The sequence below is a fragment of the Melanerpes formicivorus genome, unplaced genomic scaffold (assembly GCF_026170545.1).
Source record: "Melanerpes formicivorus ecotype bairdi unplaced genomic scaffold, bMelFor1.0.p_v2 SCAF_18, whole genome shotgun sequence".
Classification (NCBI taxonomy): domain Eukaryota; kingdom Metazoa; phylum Chordata; class Aves; order Piciformes; family Picidae; genus Melanerpes; species Melanerpes formicivorus.
This window is the reverse complement of record NW_027142370.1, coordinates 5,556,383-5,566,504: the sequence shown is the minus strand read 5'-3', so window position 1 is coordinate 5,566,504 and position 10,122 is coordinate 5,556,383. Positions and strand designations below refer to the sequence as shown.

Sequence of the window (10,122 nt, the reverse complement as noted above, 5' to 3'; positions counted from 1 at the left end):
AGGCCACCAGAGCTGGCTCTTACTTCAAGAGATGACTCATCAGAAGCTGGCTGCTATCAGTACAATTGGCCTTCACAATGCATGAGGCAGGTGAGCCTCTCCCTGGAGGTGTTTCTGTCTCCTGGCTGCACAGAAGTAACTGAGCCTGCCTGCAAGCAAACTTCATACAGTACATAAACCAAGCCATACTGACATGGCAAAGGTTTCTGAACTCACCTGTTGAAGTTCTCACAGCTCTGGAGTTTCAGTAGGAACAGAAGCACACTTCCAGTATTTCCTTTTTGACTCCATCCTTCCAATGTGTATAGAGGACACAATCTGCAAGCCTCCCCCCCTGCACACCCATTTATTACCCTAAGCTGCATATGGCATTGCCACAGAGTTACACAGCTCTGACAGTGCAGAGCAAGCCTGGAGAATCCCAGAGACAATCACAGCCAGCTTATATTTGCATCAGACAGCAGAATCTGGCAAGAGTGAAAACTCAGGGTGCAGTCACATGAGACTGTCTGCCAAGGTAAAACAACCACCTAAAACCTGCTGGTTTTCCAGGGTACATCAGTGTTTTAGCCCCAAGCTCTTGGCCAGAACCAAAGCCTGCCCTATTTTATACCAGCCCTAACAGAGTGAAAAGAGAAACTTTTGATCAAGTCTTGCAGCTGATGCTTAAGAGCATCCAAGCACTGTGCATGGACAGGAGGGGCTCTTGCTTGGTTTCAATTATGGGGCTCCTTTCATTACAAACTTTAACTCCTGCTATATTTTTGCTTTCTCCTCATGACACCACTTCAGGCCACAGTTGGAGGAACAGCTTGGCTGTCAGGCTGGAGGTTGATGAGGGAATTGCTTGCTTGGGCCAGCTCTGCGATGGAGACTCGTCCTCTCTGTTTGATATACTGAGCCACGGCAGCCATCTCCTCCGGAGTGATGTAGATGAACTTCCCTCTGTCATCAATCACACCTGCAGGGGGAAAGAAAAGACCTTGAAGTCAGCACTTTGGCTCCTCTCACTTCCCAACAGACATCAGTCAATCCTTCTGGTAGGGATGTTCAAACTGCTGAGGCTGCATTTCCTATCTAGGGCAGGCAGAACAATGTGCTAGCAGCCAGGCTTTTATCTCCTCCCTACTGCTGGCTCTTTGAGCAGGGACAAGAGCCCAGTGCCTTGGTAAGACTCATTTTGTTCAAAGTGACACATCTTACAGGTCCTTGCCAACCTAAATAATTCTGCAATGCTAGGATTCTATTCTTTCCATTGTGGGCAACTAGCTGGGAGTACCCCAGCAGCTACTTCAGGCATGTAGTTTTGGTGTGGATGCTCCGGGCTGAGGAAGCTGCTGGAGGAAGGCAGAGCAGCAGGAGGGTCCAGGAGGTGATTTGGAGCCTCTGTGGGGCCAGCTTAGCTCTTCCAACTTATCCTCTAGAAGGGAATGAAGCTCAATTCCCATATTTCAGTAGCTCCAGCAAGAGTGAGAACAGATCTCTCTGTTCTGAATGTTACCAGATCAAATGCAAGGCAGAAAGCCGCCCTGACATGCCTTTCATGTCACAGGCACATCCTTGGCTTTGATTCAGAGCACTTTCAGATCATTTCAGTCACAGAACCATAGAATGGTTTGGGTTGGAAGGGGCTTTAAAGGTCATCTAGTCCATTCCCCCCCAAGTGAAGAGGGCCAGTGTGAATAGGTATCCACAGGTACCTATCAAGAGAGTTGTTTCCCAGCCAGGAGCAGGGTATAAGGTTAACAAATATGTGCATGGGCACCTTCCTCTACTTCATCCTCTGAAAGAAGACTGCCCAGCAATAAGACAAGCTTGTTCAGACAGTGAGCTACTCACATGCTCAGTCTCTGCTTACACCCCAGCTCTTGATTGTCTGGGTGCCTGGCTCAGAACAGGCACTTCACTTACAACAGCATCCTGGAGTGCCTGGGATGTTTGCTTCTCCTGCAGCATGACATACCCCTGCTCCTGGCTTGAGCCACAGCACCTTTGTAACATGCTTGCAAACTACCCCAGAACATCCAATGATTCCTTCAGATTCAGATTTCAGAGGACATCCTTTGCAGCTGGCTGCTCAGGAGCCCCTGAAGGCTTTCAGCAGGGCTCAAATCCACAGGCAGAAGCCTGGTGCTGGTTCCTGAGCTGCTGGGGACATTCACTCCCTACCCCTAGAGGCAGTCACATCCCATAGTGCCTTAAACAGTCATTTTATGGCAACTGAAGCAGGGAGAATAAAAAAGAGCTATTTTACAAGTCCTGCCAGGATCCTCAGCACAGCACAGACAGGGACATGTTGGAGCAGGGCCAGGGGAGGCCACAGCAATGCTGGGAGAGCTGGAAGCCCTCTGCTGTGAGGCCAGGCTGAGAGAGTTGGGGTTGTTCAGCCTGGAGAAGAGAAGGCTCCAGAGAGACCTTCTGGTACCTTTCAGTGCCTAAAGGGGTGATCAGAAAGCTGGAGACAGACTTTTTATCAGGGCCTGCTGTGATAGGACAATGGGTAATGGTTTGAAACTAAACCAGAGATCCAGACTAGAGAGAGGAAAGACATTTTTTGCCCTGAGGATAGTGAGACCCTGGCCCAGGTTGCCCAGACAGGTGATAAATGCCCCATCCCTGCAACCATTCCAGGTCAGGTTGTCTGGGGCTGTGAGCAACCTGCTCTGGTTGCAGATGTCCCTGTCCAAGGCAAGGGGGCTGGATTGGATGACCTTTAAAAGATCCCTTCCAACCCAAACCATTCTGTGCTTCCATAACCCTCTAGTTTTAAACAGGATCTGCACTCTGCCATAGTGAAGGCATCACCTCTTCAGCAGCTACAGCTAAGCCCCCTTTGTGCTTTGGCTGTCACCTGTTAGAGTGCCATCTGCCATCAGGTCCTGGATTCTGTTAATTGCATCCTGTTCAGAAGAGAAAAAGGAATGACAAACTGATCATAACAGAGGCAACAAACACTTCCCATGCTCAGATCAGCTGCAGGCTGAGGTTACACTGGACACCTCAGTGTGAAAGGCTTTGGTGAAGGACACACAGCAGCACTTCCACACAGCCCGAGGCAAAGAGCCCTCTGCTCTTAGAAAGCTGAGGTCAGCCTCTGCACTTTGGGCTGTTCAAATAACTCCCCTATGCCCCAAAGAGGTTTGTATTCCTGCTACAGAAATCTTCCCAGGAAGGGCTGGGCAGTGCCAATGCAACAGCTAAGTTCCATGAGGTACTTCTCTGAGATCCTGGCTGTACTCAGTACATCCCAGAGCTTGCCATGGTTTGTTCTGTCTCTTTCCCTGCTCCACTTAAGAGCTTGTCCATTTAAGAGGTTGCTCTTTTACCTATCCAAACCCCAACCTGTTGATTTGATTGCTTGGTTAATTCCACAGTTACTCCAAGCATGCAGTTCCACTACACCTTAAGCTAGAATCTAAGCCCTGTTTCTGCTGTTCTGCCTCCCACCCTTCCTTGCCTTTATGTGACTGCAGAAGCAAGCTACAGTTTAGATTTCAACCAGGAGAATTCCCCTAGCTGGCTCAGTGGATGCTTAAGTGGAGTTCTGGCTTAAGAGAGAGGCCAGGGCACAGCAGCCTGGGCTTGGGAGCTGCTGCACATGGGCACCCCAAGAGCAGGTGAGGCACACAGGATCACAGGATGTTAGGGATTGGGAAGGACCTCCAGAAATCATAGAGTCCAACATCCCTGCCAGAGTAGGACCACAGAAGGTCCCACAGGAATGCAACCAGAACAACAGAAAGCATTATCCACTTCAAAAGAGCTGTCAAAGTGTTCAAATTTCAACCAACCAAGCCACCACTGTTTTTCAGAGTCAAAACACAGTATTTAGACAATAGGGGGGGAGAAAAATCTCTCTCTCAGCTCATGAGCTTCCCTTGCCAGCTTTGTATGGTGCTGAGAGAGGCAACACTCTGATGTGAATGCACCAGAAGATATACATTCTTCAATGGCTAAAGAACACTGGAGCAGAACAGCTCCTCTGGTTGTCCCCAAACACATCACCACAGGCAGTGCTGCAACTTGCTTCTAGCTCTGCTTTTGCTTGCCCAGTACCTGAACTGCTCCGTGGCTAGACCTGTCACCACTACAGGATCCACTGGCCAGCAGGCAGCCTGAGCACTTCCCACTGAAACCATCTTGTGAGCCCACAGTCCTGCACTGGCTGGCTGGCACTTTGAGCAGTGGCCACATTTTTAGGGCTGATTTTGCTGCACTTCACCCAAATCCAAGCACCTTCAGTAATGCTGAGACATTTGCACAGATTTTGCCCCCTTTTACTTACCCACTTTCTCTCCTGTCCTTTGGAACTCATTCCTTGCATGCCAAAAGTCAGTCCTTACCTGTGTTCTCAACCCCAAATGAGAAGCCAAGTCCTCCAGCTGGATGACCTTTGTTTTCTATGGAAACAAACCAGAGTCAGATGCAGCTGATCAGTCAGAGGGTTAGGCCATTTCTTTTTCTTTCCAATACAAAAGAATTTAATAGGAAGGCAGAAGCTGCCATTCTACCCAACTTCTCCCAGGGAGCACTTCTGTCTGGCTGAATCCTTCTAACCTCAGTCACTTAAACCACTCTGCTCTGTGGACAGACTGTTTGTTCTGACCCACTGAAGACTCAAATACATTTGCCAGTGTTCACCCTGAACCTTCCTTAGGTGCTTAGAGCACAAGCAGAGTAACAGCCAGGGCTCTGCTCTCCTGCCACCTGAGTTTCCCAACTGCTACCTCTAATTTCCACTATACTTTAGCAGAGTAACAGCCAGGGCTCTGCTCTCCTGCCACCTGAGTTTCCCAACTGCTACCTCTAATTTCCACTATACTTTAGCAAGATACCTTTTTTTTTGGTCCTGCTGTGAAAGGACAAGGGGTGATGGTTTGAAACTAAGAGGGAAAATTTAGGCTACATAAAAGGAAGAAATGTTCTATACTGAGGGTGGTGAGACCCTGGCCCAGGTCATTCAGAGAGATGCTCCATCCCTGGAACCATTCCAAGTCAGGCTGTGTGGGGCTGTGAGCAACCTGCTCTAGCTGCAGATGTCCCTGCTGACTGCAAGGGGGTTGGACTGGGTGACCTTTAAAGGTGCCTTCCACCCCAAACCACTCTGTGATTGAAGTACATCTTAAAATATCCTTAAATGCACAGGTCTGTAGCAGCACAGACATCAAAATCCAGACCAGACTGGCAGCATTAAGTTCTTTAGTCTGTTTTACTGATGCCATGGGTGTTAATGCTGTCATAATCCTCCTAAGCAAGTGAACACCTTCAGAAGTGTCAGTGCTAGTGCACCCCTGGGCAGGCAGCAGGAGGATCCCTCAGAACAAAGGCTGAAGCAGGAGCTGCTCGTTTCCATTTTGCTTTTCAAAGAGGTTCTGCAGCCAGCATTGCTCACACCTGGTTTGACACTCCTCTGTAGCTCCAGAGAATTACAGAGCAAACACTTGGTGCACTCATCTGGAGCTCCTTCCTGCCTGTCCTTTCATCTGTTGAGATGCAGCAAAGGGATTCACTGTTTGTGAGGAATCTGGGAAGTCTAAGGCTTATAAAAGCTCTTCAGTCAACACCCTGGCCTACACTGCAAGCCAGGTTAAGTGTGGCCATGAGAGCTACATCTACATCATCAGATGCCACACTCCAAACCACAAAGGCATTTGCTGCTGATCCTGAGAGCACACTGGAAGGACACTGAGGAATGAATTAGAGAGGCTGAAATACATGAATCTTTTTTGCATTAATCAAATCAGGCACACAAAAAAAGAGCAAAGCCACACACAGACTTTAGGAGCTGTGAAGTTCGATGCAGCCAAGCTAGAGAACTGAATACCATGGACTGAATGCATGGAACTGGAACCAGTCCATGGAATTCAGTTCTCAGAGCTGGGAACTGCCAAGATTCGTCACATCTTCTTTTAAAAGAAGTCACAGAAGCAAGAAAAAAGCAGGATTTAAACCTTCACTGACAGATATTCACCCTCAATGACCAAGTTTGGTGGAAGCTTTCCAAGGGAGAGCCTGCTGTGAATCAGAGCCCAGAGGGTGGGGTGGAATTGGGATGCCCTCCCCACACACTGGGATATACTGGCACTGCAAGGTCCCAAGTGACCAGAACACTTCAGCACATGCTTCATGTTTTAGAGCCAGGCTTTGCTTTTGCAGAGCAACAAATACACCCCCACACTTCACTGCATTCATGGCAGGTTAGCTGGCATTCTGCTGCTGTCCTAGGCAAAGGAGGAGACACAGCAAAAGCTCCCAGGATGGAGATGAGCAGCAGGTTTTCCCCCCCCCCCCCCTTATCTTGTTGAAGGAAAACCAGGGCAAGGTATAAAGCCTGTGAGTCCTTTGCTGTCCCTTTCAAATGCAGCTTGCTGTTTCAGTTCACTGGCTGCAATTCAGATCCATTCAACGATAAGCTGTCAAGCTGGGCGAGAAGGGTTTGATGGACAAAGTGCAGGCTCACATTTCCCTGGGCCAGCAGAGCCAGTGCTCCACAGCAAGGGAACTGCTCAGCCCCTCTTTAACCTCTGCCCACTTCATTATTAGTGTTTGCAAGTGCTCAAGAAGCCCCAGAGCTGGTTTGTAAGCTGTGTGGTGCAGCTACGCCACTGCTGAGTGAAAACATAAGGCTCACTCCCATCAGGAGCTGGTTATTCAGCTCCTCTGGGAGCACAGCAGTCAAGCCTCTAACCTCAGGGCTGGCCACTGTAAGAACAAAACACAAGGGGTGGCTTCTGCAGCAGAGACAACACCTCAGCCTGAAGTCTGAGGTGGTCAGACTGAGGCTGAGGGGCTACTAGGAAAGCCCCAAAGGGAGGGAGATGCTCAGCTTTCAGAAAAAAGCAGAATGGAGGCTGTCAAACCTTTTCTTTTGTTGTGTTTAAGGACAATCCCATCAAAAAACAATCCCACAAGGCAGAGCTGGGAGAGAGAGAGAGGCTGCCTTTGAGTTCAGACACCTTTAGGAGCGAAGCATGAGCTGAGCTGCCTCCAGCCAGCTACACCAGGCCACTAAAGTTCTTCAACAGAAGAGCTAAATTGAAGTTTGCCTTTTGAAATTGCCAAGTGCTCTGCATTGATACATTTTTCCAGCCAGCTACCAGCAGCTCAGCACTGCTTCTTGAGCCAGGTCAACCATTGCTGTGAACAGAGCAGAAGATGAGGGCAGCCCAGCCTCAATATTCAGCATGCTTTCAAGAGTGAAAAAAAACAAACCACCAAACAAGCAAAAATAAGTTATAAAAAGAGTTGTGAAAGCAAGCAGTGCCCCAGTTCTGCAACTCATCTCCACAGAGGAAATCAGGTGTCACATTAGGTTTGCAGCCCCTGCTTCGTTCCTCTGATGTCAAGCTGAGGTGACTAATCAACAACCATACAGAGGTGCTCGAGCTGAACGCAGAGCCTGTGACTAATCTGTTCCATCCACCACGACCAGCAGGGCAATGTGCAGAGTCAGACCCCTCTGTGCTAGCCCTTGGAAACCAGCCCAGTTCCTGTGGGAGATCCCAAGGGACAGTGAGGCAGCCCTATTGTTCTACCAGTCCAAGTGCCAGGGGCTGCACTTTGGCTACAGCAACCCCATGCAGAGCTACAGGCTGGGGTCGGAGTGGCTGAGAGCTGCCAAACAGAGAGGGACCTGGGGGTGCTGATTGACAGCTGCCTGAACATGAGCCAGCAGTGTGCCCAGGTGGCCAAGAAAGCCAATGGCATCCTGGCCTGCATCAAGAATAGTGTGGCCAGCAGGAGCAGGGAAGTCATTGTGCCCCTGGACTGCATTGGTTAGGCCGCACCTTGAGTGCTGTGTCCAGTTCTGGGCCCCTCAGGTTAAGAAGGACATTGAGACACTTGAAGGTGTCCAGAGAAGGGCAACAAGGCTGGGGAGAGGCCTTGAGCACAGCCCTGTGAGGAGAGGCTGAGGGAGCTGGGATTGTTTAGCCTGGAGAAGAGGAGGCTCAGGGGTGACCTCATTGCCCTCTACAACTACCTGAAAGGTGGCTGTAGCCAGGAGGGGGGTGGTCTCTTCTCCCAGGCAACCAGCACCAGAACAAGGGGACACAGTCTCAAGCTGTGCCAGTGGAAGTTTAGACTCGAGGTGAGGAGAAAGTTCTTCACAAAGAGAGTCATTCATCACTGGAATGTGCTGCCCAGGGAGGTGGTGGAGTCACCGTCCCTGGAGGTGTTCAAGAGGGGACTGGATGTGGCACTTGGTGCCATGGTCTAGTCATGAGGTCTGTGGTGACAGGTTGGACTTGATGATCCTCAAGGTCTCTTCCAACCTTAGTGATACTGTGATACCTACTGGGAGTGAAAAGCAAGCTGCCTTGGGATGAAGAGCAGAAAGGTTTCCCTCATCCACAGCTTGGCTGCATCTTGAAAGCCTTAGATGGGAATGGGTGAACTGTGATCATGCCACATCATGGAGTCCACTTCCACAGGTACTAATGGAAAACAGAGGTCTTGAAGCTGTAGGTGGGGAGATTCAGGCTGGATGTGAGGAGGAGGTTCTTCACCATGAGAGTGGTGAAGCCCTGGAATGGGTTGTCCAGGGAGGTGGTTGGGGCCCTGTCCCTGGAGGTGTTTAAGCCCAGGCTGGATGAGGCTCTGGCCAGCCTGATCTAGTGTGGGGTGTCCCTGCCCATGGCAGGGGGGTTGGAACTAGATGATCCTTGTGGTCCCTTCCAACCCTGACTGATACTACACTATACTATGCTACTACTATGACAGCCATGGCTGTTTCAAATTCCCCACCCTCCCAAAGAAACCTCTCTGGTTTGGTGGAGAGCAGAACACTGCAATCAGTGAAGGGCTTCGAGAGGAAATGTGCCATCCTGTGGTTCATCTTCAATCCCTGCTGTTCCCTAGGCTCTTCAAACATGTCACCCAGAGCTCCTCCTGTCTGCTCTTGGCTGTCTCATCTGCTTTTGGTGGTGCTTCTGATCAGAGCTGGCTGGCCTGTACTGGAGCCTGGGTTACTGAACAGGGGCTATCTTAGTTTGGGCTGCAGCAATGGAAACTCTGGGTGCTGCTAGCCTAGACTTTCCCCACTGCTCCCTGAGAGCACACTGAGCAGTAAGCACTGGGCAGATGCAAACTCAGCACCTCTCCCACAGTGGCCCTGTGACAGTGGGACACACCACCCAAAGTGCCAGTGACACAGGAGACAGAGAGCAGCGCAGCAGAGCCAAGCAGAACCATCACGCCACTGCTCAGACTTAATGTGGCACTCACTCAAATTAACCTCTGGAGGAGTTACCCACCAGACAAATCTGTCTGTAACTGCAGGGGCTTGCTGTGGTAGCAGACATGCAAAACTGGTCCAGGGTGGGAGATTCTGGGTTAACAACACGATTAGAAAGCTGCTAGTTAGGTAAGTGATTTGCTCACTAACCATGCCATGCATCCAGATAGGAGTCCAGCTTCCAGTAAGAGAGGAAAGGGATTCATTAGGACAAAAGGTTTGCATAACATTATCAGAGTAAGAGTAGAAGAACTCATCAGACCTTTGATCTACCAACAGTGGAGTGAGAAGCATTTGCTGTTAGCAGATCAGAAGTGGAAATGCTCGGGAGCATACCACAGCTTTTAAACAGCCAACCATTGAAGGCGATGAAAGGGAGACTGGCACACCCAAGGGATCATCTCCTTAAACATCCCTGCCAAACATTAAGGCAATCCTTGCAAAGGAGAAAAGAGATGGCATGAAAAGTGGGATTGACCTTTAGAGGGCCAGCATTTCAGCCACAGACACATCCTGCCCGCCAGGCCCCAGCTGCTGCAGCGCTTCTCCTTCACGCTGAGCTGCCACCACGCTGGGATTGTCTTCTAAATCAGTAGCTGATGTTCACGAACAAAAAGCCTGAATGTCCCAGATCCCAATCAACAGCAAACATTCCCCGCTCAGAAACCCTGGGGGTGAGCCACTGCTTGCAGTGCCTGCCCTGGTGAAGGAGGGTAAGAGCCACAACGCTGCCTCCAAACCAGCTATCACTACAGACCATTTGAACCCAGGCAAGTGAACAAGGCAGACTTTATCTCAGGTGGGACTTGGGCTGCTTGTTGAATATTTGAGTAGAATCGAAGGGGAAGTAAAAGCTTTCCCTTCCTTCTGCAACTCAGCTCTTTGAC

The 10,122-nt window shown here is 50.0% G+C and overlaps 1 protein-coding gene across 1 annotated transcript in view; it reads right to left on the bottom strand.

The window, feature by feature from the left end:
- Positions 1–273: 273 nt before the first annotated feature.
- DDRGK1 (DDRGK domain containing 1) overlaps positions 274–10,122 on the bottom strand; it is a 34,572-nt gene continuing 24,723 nt past the window's right edge. The window contains exons 7-9 of the mRNA XM_068149442.1: positions 4,344–4,400; positions 2,852–2,900; positions 274–961 (exon numbers count right to left, since the gene is read on the bottom strand). Of these exons, the coding sequence (XP_068005543.1) occupies positions 789–961; positions 2,852–2,900; positions 4,344–4,400 (279 nt within the window). The 3' untranslated portion in view covers positions 274–788. The remainder of the gene's footprint in view (positions 962–2,851; positions 2,901–4,343; positions 4,401–10,122) is intronic.